Source organism: Erpetoichthys calabaricus, chromosome 6 (genome assembly GCF_900747795.2).
Source record: "Erpetoichthys calabaricus chromosome 6, fErpCal1.3, whole genome shotgun sequence".
NCBI lineage: Eukaryota > Metazoa > Chordata > Cladistia > Polypteriformes > Polypteridae > Erpetoichthys > Erpetoichthys calabaricus.
Window position 1 is genome coordinate 147,107,058 of NC_041399.2, and position 21,851 is coordinate 147,128,908.

Consider the following 21,851-nt stretch of genomic DNA (forward strand, 5'->3'; position numbering starts at 1 on the left):
GGATGACTGGTCAACAGATAAGTGATGTGTTTGTATTTCCTGGAAAAAATGGACCAAACCTCACCGTGAATCCTCGGTGTATGGTGGATGATGTAGTCCAACCCCAGGGTCTCTGGTGATGATTGATTTGAAGTAAGTCCGGCGGAATGAAAAACAAACTGGTTACAAAAGCATGATGTGGAAAACAGCAGGAAAAGTTAGTTCATTGTCGTGAAAATGTAATCTCCGTCTTTCTCCTCTCTCCTCCTCTGTTCTCTCCTGATTGTTTATATAGTACTGAGCTGGATGTAATTGATTGATTATAAACAGGTGCTTTCCATCTTGGGGCTGCAGTCTCTTTCCATCATCCGTTCCCCCTGTATTTACGGGGACAACATTCACTGATGCACACAAGATAAACAGCAAATGGGACGATGGAAACAAAACGCACTCAATAAAACATTGAAAAAACACTATTACTATGTAGCCCCGCTACAAAGTAATGCCTCACTTCTCTTTAAGAGAGGAAGATGTAATGATAGTTTGTTAGTTAGTTGCAGATGCAAGATAGAGAATGGGTGTGGACTAAAGAACCTGTAGTAAAAGTAATGCCTCTCAGTACTGTCTATTAAAAAGTTATTATATCTTTCAATGCTGTGTAATGATTAAACTACGAACTTAACAAGATCACCACATAGAGCGTCCGCTATTTCACTGTCTGTATCTTTTAATTCTCTTGTATTATTCCTGATGCACTTTACCTCCTCCTTGACTGTTCTTTTAATGCTTAAAGAATCTGTTCGGGTCATCTTTCGCCTTATCTGCTATATTCCTCTCCAACTGTCTTTTAGCCTTCCTAATATCCTTCTTAATGGTTGCCCTAATGTTCTCATATACCCTACAATTCACTTTGGAGTTATTAAGCTTATATGCCTGATACAGGTGTTTTTTTCCTTTGCAGCTTCTTTTTTAACTCTTCATTAACCCACTGTGGTGTTTTTTTTTAATTTCCTATTAATTCCAAATTTAGGTATATACCTGTCCTGCATTTCATTTAAAACATATTTAAACCTGTTCCATTGCTCTTCGACTGTCTCCACACTTATAAGTTTATCCCAGTCTATCCTCCTTAGACTTTGCCGCATCAGCTCAAAATTTGCTCTACCAAAATTAAACTTAACAATTTTAGTCTTTGCATCTGCACTTTTTACAAAACACTGAGAACTGTATTATATTATGGTCACATGATTCTAGTGTTTCAATCACCTCTACACCCTCTATTTTACAAAATTCTAAACCCAGACAAGCTTCACCCTGAGTTAGTGCTTTAATATACTGTGTTAAAAAACAGTCATTGATTATTTCTAAAAACTTCTCTTGTGTTCCACCATTTGCAAGGTTATTCCAGTTAATATTCGGATAATTAAAGTCTCCCATGACTATAATATCCCCTTGTAAACTTGCCAATTACAAAAAAGATGTGTGTTAAAATTACTGTCTGCATTGGGTGGTCTATAACACACTCCTAAAATAAGGGCTCTTTCCATAATACTTTCTAGGCAGAGCCACATGTCCTCACTAAGATGGGGATCATCATCCAACTGAAGAGGACTTGCATTTAAATTCTGTTTGACATAAACAGCAACTCCGCCTCCTTTTCGGTTCTGTCTATCCTTCCTAAAAAACGTGTACCCTCTATGCTAAGCTCATCCCCAACTTTGTTATTTTTCCAGGTTTCCGTTATTGCTATTATATTATAACCAGTAATGGCGCACTGCATGAATACACTTGAGTTGAGCATTCATAGTTTTAATACTCTTTCTCTGTACATTTAGCATTCGTTTGCTCAGAGGTTGATGCGCTTGCTGCTTCTTGAGCAGCTCTTCTTTTCTCCACAATAGTGGCCCGCTTCTTCTCTTCTTTCGTTGGTATTTTTTCGAGTTAAGACTGTGTAAGTCAGTGTTTGTGTTGCAATTACTGAGAATGTTTTCCTTAATTTTTTGTTTAAGCTGGCACTTAAGTCTTCAATCTGCCTCAAGAATGATTTAAGATATGAAGAGGTAGGGGAAGTGACGGTGAAGGTGGTAGGTATGAGAATGACGTCCGTACGCATGGGCCACACGGCCACTCTGCTGGCCGCTGACGAGAGTTGATTCTACAATAAAATAAAATAAAAATAAAAAGAGAAATAACCTTGGAGGTCAATCATCACCCCGAAAGTGGATAGTAGACTTCACATAGTATATGTGTACCAAATTTCAGGTCAATAGTTCAAACGATTTGCGAGCTACAAGTGATTTAAAATCTTGGACAGACAAATGGACAACCACAGTAGCATATTATATAAGAAGATTATGTCCTACTATATACAACACTAACTCACTTGTCTTATTTTTGATACCTCTAGGATTAATGCAAGCTATTTTTAATGTGTTACTCCTTCTACATTTAAATGTTGGGTTAGAATTTACATTACTATACATTTTTAATTCTACACTGTTTGTTCCTCTGTGTATAGTTCTAAACCTGGCCTGTCTTAAACTCCCTGCCCCACCATTCCATGGTTTAAACAATCCTCAACTAACCTACTGATACACCTTGCCAGTACATTAGTGCCCCTCCTATTCAGATGTAACCTGTCACAGCAGAACAGGTCCCATCTGTTCCAAAAGGAGTCCCAATGCCCCATCGACCTATACCCTTCTCCCCAGCACCAAGATTTGAGCCATGTGTTAAGCCTTCTAATCTCCTTAATCTTACCAGGACTGGCACGAGGCACAGATAGAACTTCAGAGAAGACTACTTTGTCAGTTCTGCTCCTCAGCCTGGCACCTAACTCTTTGAATTTGGATCACAGAACTGACAGACTACCATTATGTATGTCATTTGTTCCAACATGGACAATGACAACTGGATCCACCCCTGCTCTGGCCAAGAGGCTATCCACCTTTCCAGGGAGGCATCCCAACCGGTGCACTCGGAAGGCAAAACACTGTGCGAGTTTCCGTAGCAAACGTGTGCTTCAATTCCCCTAATTACTGAAGGGGTAAATACTTCTGCTATCAACCTGTTTTCACTTTGTCTTTTTCTGCTGATCAATATCAAAAAAATCAAATTAAATCCACTTTTATTCAATGTTGTATAATAATAACATTTGAAAACTTCCAAGGAGTTGAATGCTTTTTTAGGCACTGTACAGTATGATATTGTGAACTCTATGACTTTAATTACCAGATAAATGAATATGAGTTACTGTCAACCTGTTTACATTTTTTCCAACCATCTCATATAAAATCTGATCTATAGGTATTCATATTTAGCTTGGTGACTACTACTGCCAGTACTTTTACTAATAGTGTTATTCCATCCATCCATTATCCAACCCGCTATATCCCAACTACAGGGTCACGGGGGTCTGCTGGAGCCAATCCCAGCCAACACAGGGCGCAAGGCAAGAAACAGACCCTGGGCAGGGCGCTAGCCCACCACAAATAGTGTTATTCTTGTTACCTAAAATTTGAGTGCAACACAGTTCATCAGAAACTGAGGCATACACTATATTAGCATTCATATATTAATGTTATTTGTTTTCCCACAAATGGTTGGTGTCTCTGAAGAAACATTATAAATCATGTGAAATATGATTGTTAGTGGACAAAAATCATCATTATGAAAAAAAAAAAACAGATTAGTATCCAAAAATGAATATTCTGAAATTTCAAATACAAAAATGATTTCTTCTAATTTCACTTTTTCCTCTATATGGTGTCAGGGAACCTTACAGGTTTGTGTGCAGGACATGATCCAAGCACAGATGACATGCCTGTTGTTCAAAGGTTTGATTAAAAAAAAAAAACAAAAAAAAAAACAATCAGACAATTTCTCATGCACATCATAGTCAGTCCTTCTGGAATTTGCCAAAGTCTACTTATAAACACTACACAACACATAAAGTACATATTTCTATATTCCATTTAAATGACTGATAAAGTGATCATAGCCCTCTTACATCAGTTTTACAATGAATACTCACAATCTTCTACTGAACCAAATACCATACATTTACATTTCTCATGGTGGATGGTAAAAAAAGAATGAATTGCAGACAGGAAAAATGGAACCCTGCCTGGTCTTGGTACAGTTTATTTTAATTTTTTTCCAGGAACACTTGGATCTTTCATATTAAAGAGTAAGTGTGACAAACATAACTGCATTAAGGAACATGAATATCAATCCAGCTTGGAGGTAAGTAACAGCTATTATGAGGATTAACTCCTCTTACAGCCAGCAAGTGCTGACAGAACATTATAAAAGAAATTAACTGGTGATAGACATTTAATGGGTTGTTGCCAAGAAAAAAGCTATTTTGCAACTGTTGCTAAAGTAAGGCCAAGTCATTATGTCTTAAAAGCTTTGTAAACTGATTTTAAGTCAAAATTAAAACTTCACTGACATAGTTATTCACAGTATATGACTAAATGGCATAAAAAATCATTTTTAATGTTGCATACTTAGTGCTATTGATGATTTTCATTAAATGCACACCTTTATTTGTAACTTGTTAAGTTTGATAAGCCTTGACATGTTAGGTGTCAACATGAATTTAATGTATTTGAGGAAATTTGTAATGAAAGATTGCACTGTTCATTGGATTTAGAATGTTGCATTAGGTAGGTTTTAATGCATTACATTTATTTCTTCTAAACCACATATGAAATTCATATTTGGCATAATAGTAAGCCTTTTGATGCTATTCAACATGCATGACACAGCAGTTATATTGCCATTTTTAAGGATGTGGAAATCAATTTTGTATCCTCCCATCCTGAAAAAAACAAATTCAGTTATTAAAAAAAACTTTCCTAGCATTCAGCATATATTATACACTAGTCATGGGAAATGACATGGTCACAAAGTATAGAATTGTAACAATTTACGGGTCACAATAAGATATTTTGTTTTACAAGTAAAATATGACTTCATTGTCATAGACTGAGGTGGGATATATGTATTAAGAGTCTTTTGATTTAGTTATTTTCTAACAATCCTTTCAACCTCTTTAGTTATAACCAGACTGTTTATTCATGCATTGGAGATCAGAATTTTTCTAAACTTACCTTAAACCTTATGTATAAAAGATTGGTCAATAACAAGGTATACTTCACAGCATATCATTTTATGCCTAAAAACAGTCATTGTTATTCAGGCAGTAGTGAATCTGTGGAATTAATCTGGTCATCATCCAGAAGGGTGGTGTGTTTACTAGTCTAAGGTGATAAATGATGTATGAGGGTATTCCGAGAAAAAAAAAGATTTATTTTACATCTTAATACTGCAATAAAATTTAAACAGTAGTAGTATAAATTATTTCTTGTACAACTTTAAACACTTACCAGGAACTGCAATCTTTCCAGATGAGGGATGGTCCATTTCCATGACAAGTCTATTATGGATAACCTAAAGACAAGAAGTGTGCAAAAATGTCTAGTGGGAATTGGACAAACACTTAAAAAGAATAAAACACTGAGAAAAAAAACTGGAACATGAAATATCTAAAGCTATCTTTTATAACTGTTGTACAATATAAAATGCACATGTAATCATTAACACTTGAAGGATTTGTAAAGATATATAGACACTTTAAAATTTTGTTTCATTTGTATTTTTACTGACACAATATATTTCCCAAAACATAACATAAAATTCTTGTCCGTACTTAATCCAAATCAGGGTCACAAAAGGCTAAAGCCAATCCCAGTGACACTGGCTGTAAGGCTTTAATAGCCCTGGGCAGGCCTGCCAGTCTGTTATAGTGTTCACTGTTGGACAGTGGATCCAACTTGCAATCTTTTATTAACCTAACCACCAGGTATATGGGAGGAAAACCAAAGGAAACATCAGTACTCCTTCCAACTCCAAGTAAGGTGATCTTGTCTGAAACAGGAAGATTCCAGACTGCTCCACAGAAGTTGTCCTTTTCTTCCTTTGCTGAATGCAGCGTAGGAGCATATGAGCTGATGATTACCATTTGGGAACCTTTCTCCAGTGGAACATGCATGGTCATTATGCGCAAGATGATGCCAACAGGGGACTCTGGAATTTTTGGGAGGAGTTCATTCTTGACAGCGAGGATGATTCTGTGGATCCATATCTCTGACTTTGGTCAGCCTTTCCAGATGAGTGTGTATCGAGCTGTGGTTTCAATGATTGATCCTTCATCAGCGAGATGAGTCTCACTGAGGATACAGATATCCTGTCTGAACTTATGAGGGCTGCTCTCTGTCAGTGGGTAGTGGTCGAATCCATGAGTGTGGGGACATTCCAAGAAGCTGGGATGAAAGATTCTGAACTTTTTTGACTGCATGTAGAGGGGTGACTCACCAGATGTGGTTTCCTAGCTGCGTACAGATGGGACAAACTTTGTTTAGGACGCCTTTAATTGTCCCCTCCCTGTTAGAGTTAGGCAGTGCTATCCTTGAAAAAGGCTGCCTAGTCACGCAGAACACAGATAAGGCACTTGTCCCGGGTATGCCTCTAAACAGCCATCACACCAATGCCACCAGACATGCAGGTTCCATGCTAAGAAATATAGCATAGGATGAGTCAGTTTTAGTCAGGACCTCACCTCTAAACTTGCCAGGTACAAGGAGTATACCATTCCCAATGGCTTCGCTCAGAGGACCATTGATCACGCAAACCACTCCACCACATTAAGGTGCTGATTCAGTTTAGGAAGACACAGGGAGAAGGAGCAAACACAACACAGGTAATGACCAGGGGCCTCATGTATAACGCCGTGCGTAGAACTCACACTATAACATGGCGTAAGCACAAAAGCGGGAATGTGCATATGCACAGAAAAATCCAGATGCAGGATTCTGTACATATGCAAACTTTCACGTTCTTCCGCTACATAAATCCCGATCAGCGTGAAAAGTAACGCACGTGCACACGCCTTCTGTCCCGCCCCAACTCCTCCCACAATTACGCCTCTTTGAATATGCAAATCAATATAAATAGTCCTTAAGCTCAGCCTTCTGTGAAAAGACAATGGGAAAAGCACGGGGAAAATATAAGAATTTCAGCGAATACCAAGTGGAGGCAAAGGAAAAACTTACTATTTGTTGGTTTAAACAGTGATATAAACAACAAAAGGAAGTTGATCAAGTGACAGTGTCGGAGAAACTCGAAAGCTCAAGTTCACAAAGTCGCACAGTGCCCGAAATAAAAAAAGAAGTCACATATCAAAGTCGCTGTGAAAAGGCAAGTCGTAGCCCACCGTCTGAGTGTCATATGAAAGCTTATTAGGGTACAGACAAAAAAAATAGGCACACAGTGCGGAAAAAAGCACGAAATGTCAACTTTAATCTCGAAATTTCCACTTTAATCACGTAGTTTATTTTGCCATTAAAGTAGAACATCTTAAAGTTCATCTTAAAATCATTTAATTTACTAGTTTCTCAAATCCCATTGTAACTAAAGTAGCACATTAAATAGTTTGTTCTGTATTTGATCTTCTTTGTGCTCCGTGTGTGAATCACTACCTGCTTCTTAAACGGGTTTTCTCTTTCTCCGACAGGACACATAATCCATTGCATTCGTGATATTACAGCTCTCTGAATAATTAAAATACTGAGATGTATACGTGATATCTTTTTCATGATGATAGGAATGAAAGCATGTTATTAAACATGGGAACACGGCGCAGTGCTTGTTCATGTCTCACGCAAGAGGCTTGCTTCGCCATGCGCGACCTTTGATGAAATAATTTATTACAGAAGTACTGTCTCTTTCAAACGTACTAACCTCCAATTCCTGTCCTTACTTTTCTTTCTCCAAATACCCAATCGCCACACAATCAGCTCTGTAATAGACATGAAGCCATCTGTAAGCTTAGAACGCAGATTCTTCAAAACTTTTAAGGAACATTGAAATATCTTCGTAGTACATTTTTAATTATTCTATCCATCTATCCTTCCAGTGTCGCGTCAGCACCAGCAAGAATACAACGCAATGCAGGAATAATCCATGAACTAGCTAGGGCTGCGGCACCGTGTCCTCACATGTTTAATTATTAACAATACAGATTATTTAAATGAAGTTAAAGTTTTATCTGTATAATATAGTCAACATATTTTGCTGCATTTCATCTTAAAAATGATATTGTCATCATATGTAAATACATGCTTTATAAAGTGGCTCAGGTTGTGCATTATTATAACTGTAGTGCAAGTTTACAGTGAGGTAATTGTACTTATAAGTACAAACAGTTCTACAAGGAGCGCTTGATGGACTGATTGAGTGTGTTTATAGTTCTTGGGATGAAACTTTTTCTGAACCGCGACTTGATACAGGAAAGTCTCTGAAGCGTTTTACCGTGGCTGAGGCAGCGTCTGCTTCATGCTGTATACCGATAATTCTCTTTTCAATCAGCTGCTGCTGTGATTCCCCACTCAGATACAGTGATATAAATACTCTGAGTGGTGCAGTGAGAGTGATATGGAAAAAGATGATCTGCTGTGGCAACCCTTAACGGGAGCAGCTGAAAGAAGAAGATGCAGTGAGAGTAACAATGCTAAAGCAGTTATGGTATTTGGAATACTATGGCTATTCCCTGGACCATTACATTGCTGCAGGTTAATTATAATCAGATGCATTACACTAATAAACAATATGCAGTTAGTTTCAGTGTATTTATAAAGCCGCGTCAGGAATGTGGATCTAAGAAAGAAAGGGTGACCACACAGGAACAGTAGCACCGCTTTGACGCTGGGTGCTGCCAGTCTGCACAACCGAGCTGAGAAATTGCGTATGCCAGGATATGAGATACCGTGGAAATGTGCGTGGCTTTACGCCAAGTTTAGGTTTTATACATCGCGATTTGAGTGTGGAAACGTTCGTACGCAACATTTCTGTGCATAAGCACCGTTTATACATGAGGCCCCAGGTTTGTGATTTGAACCCAGAATGTTGGCTCTTTGGTGCAACATCATTAACTACACTACCATGTTGACCCCCCACCCCCAAAAAATGACAGAGAAATGAATTATTTGTTAGCAGATATCTTACAATCCAAACATGAGCATAATACTTTCATTAAACAACCAAAACCCACTCAGTAAGGACCAATTTAAAGTCTTCAGTTTTGTAGTTTTTTAAGGATTTTGAGGTAATCCAGAGTACTAAGTGAAAACCACACTAACGAATGCAGGTATATTTGCACACCCAGTCTTCTAGAGCTGTGAGACACAACACTAACGGCTGCATCACCACATAATCCACCCTGGAGTGAAAATAAAAATATTCTGAATGTGCAAGTATTCAGATCCTATACATTAATATTTGGTTAAGCCACCTTACAATAAAAGCTTTACCATTTTCTGGTAGATGTCTACAAGCTTTGCACATTGTGGTTTTTGCCAATTACTCTACATTTTCTCCAACTTACTCAAGCTTTTAGAACAGCTCTTGTGGACCACCATTCTCCAATCATTAGTAGTTCTATGTTTGGACTTTTGAATTATGCCCTCATAAATATTCAAACTTTAATTCCCTAAGGTTCCTAAGCAATTTCAATACTGGTTTTGGCTCTATGCTTGCAATTATTTTACTATTCAAAGGTAAATGTTTTCCCAGGCTTCACTTTTTAGCAGACTAAAACAAAGCTCCCTTACAATATTTTATGGTAGTCTGCTCCAGTCATTTTTTCATAAGTTCAAACAAATTTCCAAGTTCCTATGCCAGAGAATCATTCCCATGGCATAAAACTGCCACCATCACAGTATTCATTTAGGCTTCTTTTTCACACCTTTCCTTTAGATTGTGACCAAAATTATAACACTGAATTCAAAAGTGCACAAGCTGTAACCAAATCTAAGGCAATTATAGAAACTTCATTCACCAGTTATCAGCTGAGAAGAGTCTAATACTTAAATAAACAGACATAATTAGGCAGTCAGCAATGTTGTATATACAATTAGATTTGATAGAAAGTTGCGTATAAAGTTTAAAATAGCTTAGTTTAAATATTTAAACTACACATTATTTGTTCTTGTAATTAAAAAAAGAGCAATGATAACTATAGATTTCAATATGGAATAAAAGGTTAAACAGGCAGTGCTGATGTTGAAATTGTGTTATAGGAAGTTCAGGTTAATTTCAACATGGTAACCAAAGATCACACATAGAGTCAGGCATAAAAAGCAAAGAAAAGATTCTGAAGATTCTGTCCTAGATGTTCAATACTGAATCCTTCCTTTACAGTACAGGGCATCAGACATACTTCTCCACTGTACCCAATTAGCTTCTTCTATTAAACCTAAGAAATCATCCCTTGATTGAGAGTAAAAAAATCATAATTACCATGGACAATTCAGATGTACATGAGAGAATATGTAGAAATCAACAAAAACAGTTGCAAGTAAGTGTGGATGAGTGCATGAGTATGTTCTCCAGGTTGGCACCATGACTTCCACCCGGTGCTGCCAGGATAGGCTCTGACTTTGGGAAAATTCACATTCACAAAATTAATAAGAATTGCAGTTTATAAAGCTTATAAACTACATGCTAACCTTGACTTTGCAATCTCTTCATTCACTCCTGAACATACTATTCAATAAAGACCTTAAGACCAAAGGAAAAATAGGCAGACCAAAAAACAAATTCCTGCACTTTTTAATAAGTGACTTAATTCCTTCTAAATCTATTTAAAATAAAAACAAAAACCATATAAAGACAAAAACAGTTTCAAAAATAACTAATACTCTTACTAAAATCAGTGATTACTACAGTAATGATGGTTTTTATAAACCATCCAAATATTTCCAACTCCCACTTTTCTGCAGTTTGCTAGCAACCCAGACTTGAGAGGATAGCATGCAGATTAAAGTGCAAGATCATATAAACTACATCTCATAGATGTCAAAGTCAGATTCACAAAGCCAGTTCAGGATGTGAAGAATACCTTTATTTTGACATGCGTGTCAAGTGCCCTGTACCACAAAAGAAACAATTCAATTACAGCTGTTGATTACACTTCTTAAATACACTTGTTAATTACAGACGTACATGACTAGATTAATTTCTTATGTCCTTCCAAGTTACTGATAAACAGACTCTTGGAGTCAAGATCCTGCTACAACAGTTCTCTTACAAATACCTAGCCTTGTAGAGGAGTAGCAGTGGAACTGGGCCACATATCAAGCAACTTTAATTAAAATGCCTTCTATGAATGCTAAAGGCAAAGGCTTATAGTTAACATCTAAAGTTAACAAAGATTAAAGTCATTCAATATAATCAATATATATAACTAATTATAAAGTTGTTCTTTTCCCTCATGTCCAAGAACGCCAGGTTATTCAGGTGGAGTGGTGGCTCTGAGGCTAGGGATCTGCACTGGCAATCGGAAGGTTGCCGGTTCAAATCCCGTAAATGCCAATAGGGACTCTGCTCTGTTGGGCCCTTGAGCGTTTGCCATGTGAGAAGCAGTTCCAATAGGAAGCATGGCTGAGGCAGCGTGTGCTTGATGCTGTATACCGATAATTCTCGTTCCGATCAGCTGCTCCAAGTGGTGCAGTGAGAGTAACATGGAAAAAAATGATCCGCTGTGGCAACCCCTAACGGAAGCAGCTGAAAGTAAGTAAAAGACGGTGCAGTGAGAATAACAATACTAAAGCAGTTATGGTATTTGGAATAGTTTGACCATTCTGTGGACCATTATATTCTTACTGGTTAATTACAATCAGATGCATTAAACTGATAAACAATAGGCGGTTAATTTCAGTGTATTTATAAAGCTGTGTCAGGGATGTAGATCTGAAAAAGAAAGGGTAACCACACAGGAACAGTAGCACTGCTTTGACGCTGGGTGCCGCCAGTCTGCAAAACCGAGCGGAGAACTTGCGTACGCCAGGGTATGAGGTACCGTGGAAATGTGCTTGGCTTTACGCCAAGTTTAGGTTTTATACATCGCGATTTGAGCGTGGAAACGTTCGTACGCAACATTTCTGTGCGTACGCACTGCTTATACATGAGGCCCCTGGTATTGTGACCAAGGTGGATAGTTGCTATGTCCTAAGAAGAAAGAATTGAATTAACTACATGATGATAATTTCTTTTATGTGAAAAATGAAAAGAAGAGTCAACAAATCAGTGCTAAGGACAAAACCAGAAAGACATAACACATAAGTGAAAAGTCAAAACAAAATCCGTAAGTCATAGTCAGAAAATAATAAGAACAGAGGTCTTAACATAACTAGAAATCCATTCCCTAACTAAAATAATACAAAGCAAAAATTTAATTGATTTAATCTCTTATAGGCTAGATCTGATGATAAAACACATTACATGACTACTGGTTACATGGCAGGCAACTGCCTTGACAACCTTAAACAACATCACTGCACCCACGAAAATTTCAAAATAATGTTAATGTAAGATTAAAATAAAGACCAAATAACAAGTGGGACATGTGTAACAACAGGACTATAGTAAATCTCAAAAAATCATGACACTTAGGTTCCCCTGTAATTCAGAAGGAGGCAAACAATCTGGAAAATAAATGAACTAATAATTAGAATTTTCTTCATATTTAGGCTTTAAAGCCACACCTTTTAACAATATGATAATATAAAATATTGTTATCATTATTTTTTTTTCTGCGAGAACAGGATATTCATCCCAACACAGCTCATCAATCCTTATTCACCTAACTTCTGCAAAATATGTTAAAGACTGGAAGATTCCCAAAATGCTATCTACCATAATACCTGCTAACTTATTTCAAACATCTGTGGTTCTCTGCATGAAGAAATACATTTTCTAACCATCCTACTTGGAAACTTATTTCAAATGCTTATGGTTGTCTTTCAATATTTCAGTAAAAATTACTCTTAATCTGGTTATGTTATTGCCATGTTTTTGTTGAGGAACTCATTTAAAAATAACAGCTTCATTCATTGCACTAATTCCCATCATAACTGTTAAGAGATATCATGACCATAAAAATATAATGCACACATTTAGAGATTATTATAAATCCTTATATTCTACTGAGCTCAAAGAAGACAACACACAATCTAATGCATTTCTGGATACATTACAGACACCACAAATAGATGCTTTAAGTGCTGAGGAACTGGATAAACCTCTAACGCTAACAGAATTACTAGATGCTATAAAGTCACTACAAAGCGGGAAATCAGCAGGCCCTGATGGTTACCCCGTAGAATTTTATAAGAAATTCTCCACTCAGCTAGCTCCCCTCTTATTGGCAACATTTACAGAAGCTAGAGACAACCAAATACTACCTCAAACATTTCGACAAGCATTAATCACCGTCTTTCCTAAACAAAATAAGGACTTGTTACAATGTGCATCATACAGACCAATTTCACTCCTGAATAATGATGTTAAGATACTCTCAAAAATTCTAGCTAGAAGGATGGAGAAAGTGCTGCCCTCGGTAATATCACAGGATCAAACTGGATTTATTAAAGGCCGACATCTATCTTCCAATCTCCGACGCTTGTTTAATGTTATATATTCACCAGCAAAATCAAACACCCCAGAGATATTACTATCATTAGACGCAGAAAAAGCATTTGATATGATTGAATGGAACTACCTTTTCACTGCATTGGAGAAATTTGGGTTTGGCCCGAATATTTGTGCATGGATCAAACTACTGTATACCAATCCAGAAGCTTCAGTTTGTATTAATAACATTCCCTCAGACTACTTTAAGCTAGAACATGGCACCAGGCAAGGATGTCCCTTGTCGCCACTGCTGTTTGCAATCGCCATTGAACCACTGGCGGTTCACTGCCGAAATTGTTATCATATAAAGGGGATTGTCAGAGAAGGACTGGAACAGAAAATTTCTCTATATGCAGATGATATGGTTTTATACATATCAGACCAAGAAAACACTGTCCCTGCAGTTCTAACAGCACTAACAGAATTTCAAAAGATATCTGGTCTTAAAATTAATCTGAATAAAAGTATACTTTTTCCAGTGAATTCACAAGCATATAATATCAGATTGGACACCCTACCTTTTACCATAGCAGATCAGTTTAAATACCTAGGGGTAAATATCACAAGTAAACATAAAGCTCTTTATCAACAAAATTTTGCCGTCTGTATGGAAAAAATTAAGCAAGACCTGGACAGATGGTCAACCCTTCACCTCACTCTAGCCGGAAGAATTAACGTTGTTAAGATGAATATCCTTTCTAAACTTCTTTTTTTATTTCAAAACATTCCAATATATATCAATAAATCATTTTTTAAGCAATTAGATTCAACAATAACCTCATTCATTTGGAACTCAAAACACCCACGTATCTGAAGAGCAACCCTACAAAGACCTCAGGCAGAAGGTGGCATTACTTTACCTAATTTTCAGTTTTATTACTGGGCAGCAAACATACAAGCCATAAAAACCTGGACACAAATAAATGAACATACACAGGCCTGGTCCGCAATAGAAATAAAATCCTGTAGTACTTCTTTATACTCGCTGCTCTGCTCTCCAATAAATGCAAGTTATCGCAAATATACTAATAACCCAATTGTGCTTTACTCACTTAGAATATGGAACCAAATTAGAAAGCATTTTAAGATGGAAAATCTTTTATTGTTGACACCTCTGCAAGAAAACCACCTCTTTCAACCCTCGCAAACATATCCAGTTTTTAATACCTGGAAAAGTTTTGGGATTAAAATGCTCAGATATCTTTATATAGACAACATATTTGCATCTTTTGAACAATTACGTTCAAAATTCAACCTCCCAGCTACACATTTCTTTCACTATCTTCAAATTAGAAATTTTGTTAAACAGAAATTGCCCGATTTTCCCCACCTTGCACCCTCCACCATGCTGGAAAAAATACTGCTCAATGCCGAGGAATTAAACACCATTTCCGCATTACATAAAATCCTATTAGAGTCCCTTCCTTTCAAAGATCCAAGAGGACATTGGGAAGAAGATCTCTTAATCAATATATCAGAAAAGGAGTGGAAGGTAGCAAAGCAGAGAATTCACTCGAGCTCCATATGCACAAAGCATAGAATTATTCAAGTAAAAATTATGTATCGAGCTCATCTGTTTCGCTTAAAATTGTCCAAAATATTTCCAGGGCAAGATCCAACCTGCGAACGCTGCAACCAAGCTCCTGCCTCACTGGGTCACATGTTCTGGGTCTGCACCAAATTAACATCATTTTGGACAAAAATTTTTAAGTGCCTTTCAGACAGCCTTGGGGTCACAATCCCTCCTAACCCACTAACAGCTGTGTTCGGTGTTCTTCCAGACGGACTTGAAGTGGAAAAGGACAAGCAAACGGTGATTGCATTCACTACACTTTTGGCACACAGACTCATTCTGTTAAATTGGAAGAATCCTAACTCTCCTCTGATAAGTCAGTGGGAAACCGATGTTTTATATTATTTGAAATTGGAAAAAATCAAATTCTCAGTTAGAGGATCTGTACAAATTTTTTTCAAAACCTGGCAGGATCTGATCAATATTATTTTAGAATAAGAGAAATAACCATTACCGCATTTAATTCCCTTCTCCATCTCTTATTTACATATATATTTATTTCTCCCTTTCCTTTGCTTAATGTTGTCTTATTAAAAAGCCCTAAGCAATTCTCCTTTAGCTAAGCTCTCCTTCTCAGGGGTGGGGTTTGATTTGACTTTAATTTGTTTGGTTATAAATTGATCTATTTGTATGGAATGATTACAATAAAAATTAATAAAAAAAAAAAAAAAAAAGAGAGATATCATGACTATTAATAATAATAATAATTTATTACATTTATATAGCGCTTTTCTCAGTACTCAAAGCGCTATCCACACAGGGAGGAACCAGGAAGCGAACCCACAATCTTCCACTGTCTCCATACTGCAAAGCAGCAGCACTACCACTGCGCCACCCGAAGGGCAAGTAACAAAAAATGTAAAGGTGTGATGCACACAATTAAGGTGACGTGCACATTTAAAAAAGGTGACATGCAGAATTAAACAAGGTGACATACACACTTAAGATGACACCCACATTCAAAAAAGGTGACAAGCAGAATTAAATGTGGAGCTGCACAATTAAAAAAGGTGACGCGCACATTCAAATGAGGTGACGCGTAAAATTAAATGTGGTGCCTTGCAAAATTAGCGATGATGCGTTCACAATCAGATGGGTGACAACAAGTAAAAGTGTATGTAAAGGGTAGGTACCTTTGCAAAACAAAAAAGAAAACACTGATTGGTGGCAAGATTTGCCTGTCAGTCCACAGGGGAAGTTTCCGGTTAAGTGGTGTGCTGAGCGAGGGAAAGTTAATACAGCATTCTTTTTTCAAATAAATTGTTACTGATCACAGATTCCGAGGTATGTACATTGTGGTGTACATTAACAGGTGAACATCCATTTCTTTTTTTCCCATGCAAGAGTTACAAAAAAAAAACAAAAATACAACCCCAAAGTAAACTGGGGGGTGCTTCTCATTCTTTTTTTATGCCTTCAGTGCGGCAATAGATAGATAGATAGATAGATAGATAGATAGATAGATAGATAGATAGATAGATAGATAGATAGATAGATAGATAGATAGATAGATAGATAGATAGATAGATAGATAGATAGATAGATAGATAGATAGATAGATAGATAGATACTTTATTAATCCCAAGGGGAAATTCACATACTCCAGAAGCAGCATATTGATAAAAAACAATATTAAAGAGTGATAAAAATGCAGGTATAACAGACAATAACTTTGTATAATGTTAACGTCTATAGATGATTGACAGGAGCCTGCTCAGCGCCCGTCTCTCTGCCACAGATGTCAAACTGTCCAGCTCCGTGCCTACAATAGAGCCTGCCTTTCTCACCAGTTTGTCCAGGCGTGAGGCGTCCCTCTTCTTTATGCTGCCTTCCCAGCACACCACCGCGTAGAAGAGGGCGCTCGCCACAACAGTCTGATAGAACATCTGCAGCATCTTATTGCAGATGTTGAAAGATGATAGCCTTCTAAGGAAGTATAGTCGGCTCTGTCCTCTCTTGCACAGTGCATCAGTATTGGCAGTCCAGTCCAATTTATCATCCAGCTGCACTCCCATGTATTTATAGGTCTGCACCCTCTGCACACAGCCACTTCTGATGATCACGGGGTCCTGGGACTCCTAAAATCCACCACCAGCTCCTTGGTTTTGCTGGTGTTCAGTTGTAGGTGGTTTGAGTCGCACCATTTAACAAAGTCCTTGATTAGGTTCCTATACTCCTCCTCCTCCTGCCCACTCCTGATGCAGCCCATGATAGCAGTGTCATCAGCGAACTTTTGCACGTGGTAGGACTCCGAGTTGTATTGGAAGTCCGATGTATATAGGCTGAACAGGACCAAAGAAAGTACAGTCCCCTGCGACGCTCCTGTGTTGCTGACCACAATGTCAGACATGCAGTTCCTGAGATGCACATACTGAGGACTGTCTGTAAGATAGTCCATGATCCATTCCACCAGGTATAAATGTACTCCCATCTCTGTCAGCTTGTCTCTAAGGAGCAGAGGTTGGATGGTGTTGAAGGCGCTAGAGAAGTCCAGAAACATAATTCTTACAGCACCACTGCCTCTGTCCAAGTGGGAGAGGGATCAGTGTAGCATGTAGATGATGGCATCCTCCGCTCCCACCTTCTCCTGGTATGCAACTGCAGAGGGTCAAGGGCATGGTGGACCTGTGGCCTCAGGTGGTGAAGCAGCAGCTGCTTCATGGTCTTCATCACATGTGACGTCTGAGCGATAGGCCGGAAGTCATTCAGTTCACTAGGAAGTGATACCTTTGGGACTGGGGTGATGCAAGATGTTTTCCAAAGCCTCGGGGCTCTCTCCTGTTCCAAGCTCAGGTTGAAGATGCACTGTAGAGGACTCCCCAGCTCCAAAGCACAGGCCTTCAGCAGTCATGGCGATACTCCATCTGGACCCACTGCTTTGCTGGCACGAAGTCTCCTCAGCTCTCTGCTTACCTGGGCTGCTGTAATTGTGGGTGGGGGGGAAACTCTCTCCTATGCTGGTATCAGCAGAAGGATGGGTGGAGGGTGCAGTACTCCGAGGTGAGAGTGGGTTAGGGTGGTCAAACCTGTTAAAGAAGTTGTTCATTTGGTTTGCTCTCTCCACGTCTCTCTCGATGGTGGCACCCTGCTTCGAGCTGCAGCCAGTGATGATCTTCACCCCATCCCACACTTCCTTCATGCTGTTATTCTGCAACTTCTGCTCCAGCTTTCTACTGTACAGCTCCTTCGCCGCCCTGAGCTGGACTCGGAGTTCCTTCTGCATGTTCTTGAGCTCATATTGATCACCGCCTTTAAAAGCTGTTTTCTTCCGGTTCAAAAGTCCTTTGATGTCACTTGTAATCCATAGCTTGTTGTTAGCATAGCAGCGTACTGTTCTTACTGGAACTACAATGTCCATACAGAAGTTGATGTAGTCAGTAGTGCAGTCAACAACCTCCTCAATGTTCACACTATATGATCCCTGCAGTCCGTAGTTCCAAAGCAGTCTCTCAGAGCTTGCGTCTGCCTCAGGGGACCACTTCCTGAATGAGCGTGTGTTTGTAGGTATCTCCCTCACTCTTGGTTTGTAGTGAGGCTGAAACAGAACCAGGTTATGATCTGCTTTCCCAAGTGCAGGCAGCGGGGTGGCGCTGTATGCGTCTTTAACGTTTGCACACAATAGGTCAATAGTCCTATTTCCCCTGGTGTTACAATCCACATACTAGGAGAAGGCAGGTAATGTTTTGTCCAGCGTCATATGGTTAAAGTCCCTAGCGATTAACACAAGCGCCTCGGGGTGCTGCGTTTGTAATTTAGTAACAGCGGAATGGATGACGTCACCCACTATCTCCACGTCCACCCGAGGGGGGATGTAAACAATAACAACAATGACGTGTCCAAACTCTCTGGGCAAGTAATAGGGACGCAGACTTACGGCCAACAGTTCGATGTCCCTGCAGCAAGTGGAGATTTTGACATTTACATGTCCAGAGTTGCACCACCTTGTATTCACATAGAGAGCGAGTCCTCCTCCTTTCCACTTCCTGCAGGTATTTGCTACTCTGTCCGCTCTAACTGTGCTAAACCTGGGTTTCACAAAAACACAGCAAACTGCATTCTCTGTAGATCCTGACATTTTTCACCAGCGCAGCCAGTTCATCGATCTTATTTGGTAGTGAGTTCACATTTTCCAGGATCACAGAAGGCACCGAAGGCTTGTATCGCCACTTTCTTGCTAGTTTGTTCCAGTTTGTTAAGATTCTACATACCATTTTATTGTAATAGTTTATTGTTTAATATTGTAAACTATTGTTTAATAGTTTATTGTAAAATATTGGAGAGGTATAGCAGCAAAAGAGACAAAAAAAAAATCAACCTTCACTTTCATGATTTATATGTGTTCTGAATGTCCGTATGTTTGACAGTTCTGGATATAGCACAGTGTTACATGTTCGGGAGAACAAGGTATTCTTTTAAGTAAGCCCTAATTAGTAAAAAAAAATCTAATGATCTAATGTTTATGAGGCACTCAGATGGCAGAAGAATACTCTCTGAACGAACTATGTTGAAGTCCTCAGTAATGTAGCTGCAAAGAGTTGCCAGCAGAAAATTGTTGGTACCTTGTCATGATGACAATCTTACAATCTGTTGGTGGTTGTCCCTACTTTTAAAAAGGATTAAGAGGTGCACTTTACTTATCGAAGGATGAAACTCCTTAGCCGTCCTACAAAAACTTAAGTTGGGATACTAATGCAGAAGTTCTCACTGAAAATCCAACCTTGGATCCAGGAGAAGCATTGCGAATTGGTTTGTGATAGTGAAACTGTGAACTAATTATTTGTCCTTGTATGCATATTTGAGGGAACTGATAATTCTGTGTTCATGTAGTTTGTGGACTTAGAAAAAGCTTATGACGGTGTACCACAGTATTTTGTGGAATGTGTTTCGAGAAGATGGGGTTCTGGGCCACTGCTGTGTGCCATTTGGTTCCTTAATCTGTAGAACAACAGTTATGTTTGCACACTTGGGCTAAGTCCACACAGTGTAGTTTTCTCTACTCCTTTTTGTGATTTCCTTGAACAGGATATCAAGGAAAAAGTAAAGTAGAGACCAGTTTTTTGCCCAGCATTCAACCACTTTGCAGATGATGTTTTCCTCTTGATTTCTTAAACTATCATCTCTGCTGCACACTGTAATAGTACACAGCTGTATGTGAGGCAGTGTTTTTTGTTTATTATTTATTTATTTATTTATATACAGGTAAGTGAAGAGCTGCTGCCTCAAGCGGCAAGCTCTGCTTCTTCAGGATCGTTTGTGAGTGTAGAAGTGATTGTGAAATGGACCAATTAATCAATGCAGTGGGAGCAATTTTGTGAAAATTATACTAAACTGTTGTGGTGATCCTCAGCAAAAGCTTTCAGTTTATTACTTGATCTACATTCATTTCACCACTTATACTATGATAATGAGAGTTCTAAAATGAGGCTTCTGAGCATGGTTGCTGGGTTCTTACTCTGTGATATGGCGATGACCTCAGCAATACAGTAGAATCTAAGTAATAACCACTTTTCCCAAGATGAAGAGGAACCAGTTAGTGTTATGGGCATGTATTCAGGATTCTCTGCACTAGGTGAAGCTCCAGTGCAGTTCAGTGTCAGGTTTTCCCAAAGAAAAGTTTAAATACAATTCAGGAGTTAGAATGGCCTGGTCTGTCCAGCTGAGCTTGTTGAAAATGAAAGTAAAGTCAAATGTAACACAATGTTACACAGATTAAACAATTACAAAGAAACAGATGTTTTGAGGTTAAATGACATTTACCAAAACAGGTTAATTAAATTTAATATTCAGAAGCATAATTTTTTGGAAGCCAAATTACTGAATTTCTTAAGGAATGCAGGGTAGACAAATAGGGAGATGGTCTTAAGTGTTGAGATTACATTACAATTATCATGAATTATTTTTTCTGAAACATAAAGTGATTATGAAAACAAGCAAAAGCAGCAATCATTTCTGTTAATGCTTATAATTGCTAGTAATTGAACATATTTAATGGGGAAAAATGAAATCTTAATAGTACACAGAATTATCTTATGAATAGAAAACAATAGAGTTATGGAAACTTTTTCTGAAAAAATTAAACTTAAGATTAAAATAAAACCATTATGTTAACTGAAAAAAGAAAGCATTTTAATACTTTTAATGCAAATAAGAACACATCAGTTAAATTTGCAGATAATACTAAATACGTTTTTAGCAGAAAGCCAATTGCAGTAATTTCAAATTAAATGTGGCATTTGTTTTGAAGTTTGGCTTTTAATCCACTGTAATTTCTTCTTTTTAATTGAAATATGACATAATTTTAACATAATAAATAAAACAGCAAACATCCAGCAGCTGTGCCCTGGTGTAATGTTGCCCAGCATTCACAAGAGGGCTGCAATGTTAGATGAACAAAGGCACAAAGAAAGAGGTGTGTAAGGGCTAGCATATCTGCTGAACAGATTTTCCAAAATGCACAATGTGATTGAAAAGGATGGACTTAACATTTGGCATTTTATGTGTACACACTATATACTGTATACTGTAAATATGCATTTAAGAGGTAGCTAAATGTGTACAATGCAGTCATATAAAAAACAAAGTAAATCCTCAAACTTCAGCCAAAAAATAATACAAAAAGATCCAACGTGCGAAGCTATTCTATGTTTGAAAAGTAAGAACTAATTTGCCAGTGCCATATTACTGTATATCACAGGAAACATTACAACAGTACAACATTTTTGAGTGTTGGCTGTCAAAATATGTGTGCTGCTAAACATATAAA

General features: G+C 38.0%; 1 protein-coding gene across 4 annotated transcripts in view; it reads right to left on the reverse strand.

The window, feature by feature from the left end:
• Positions 1 to 21,851, reverse strand: part of sugct (succinyl-CoA:glutarate-CoA transferase) — a 752,804-nt gene that overhangs the window by 138,183 nt on the left and 592,770 nt on the right. For all 4 annotated transcript variants that reach the window (XM_051928849.1, XM_028803974.2, XM_051928850.1 and 1 more), the window contains one exon: positions 5,373 to 5,436. In XM_051928849.1, coding sequence (XP_051784809.1) covers positions 5,373 to 5,436 — 64 coding nt within the window. The remainder of the gene's footprint in view (positions 1 to 5,372; positions 5,437 to 21,851) is intronic.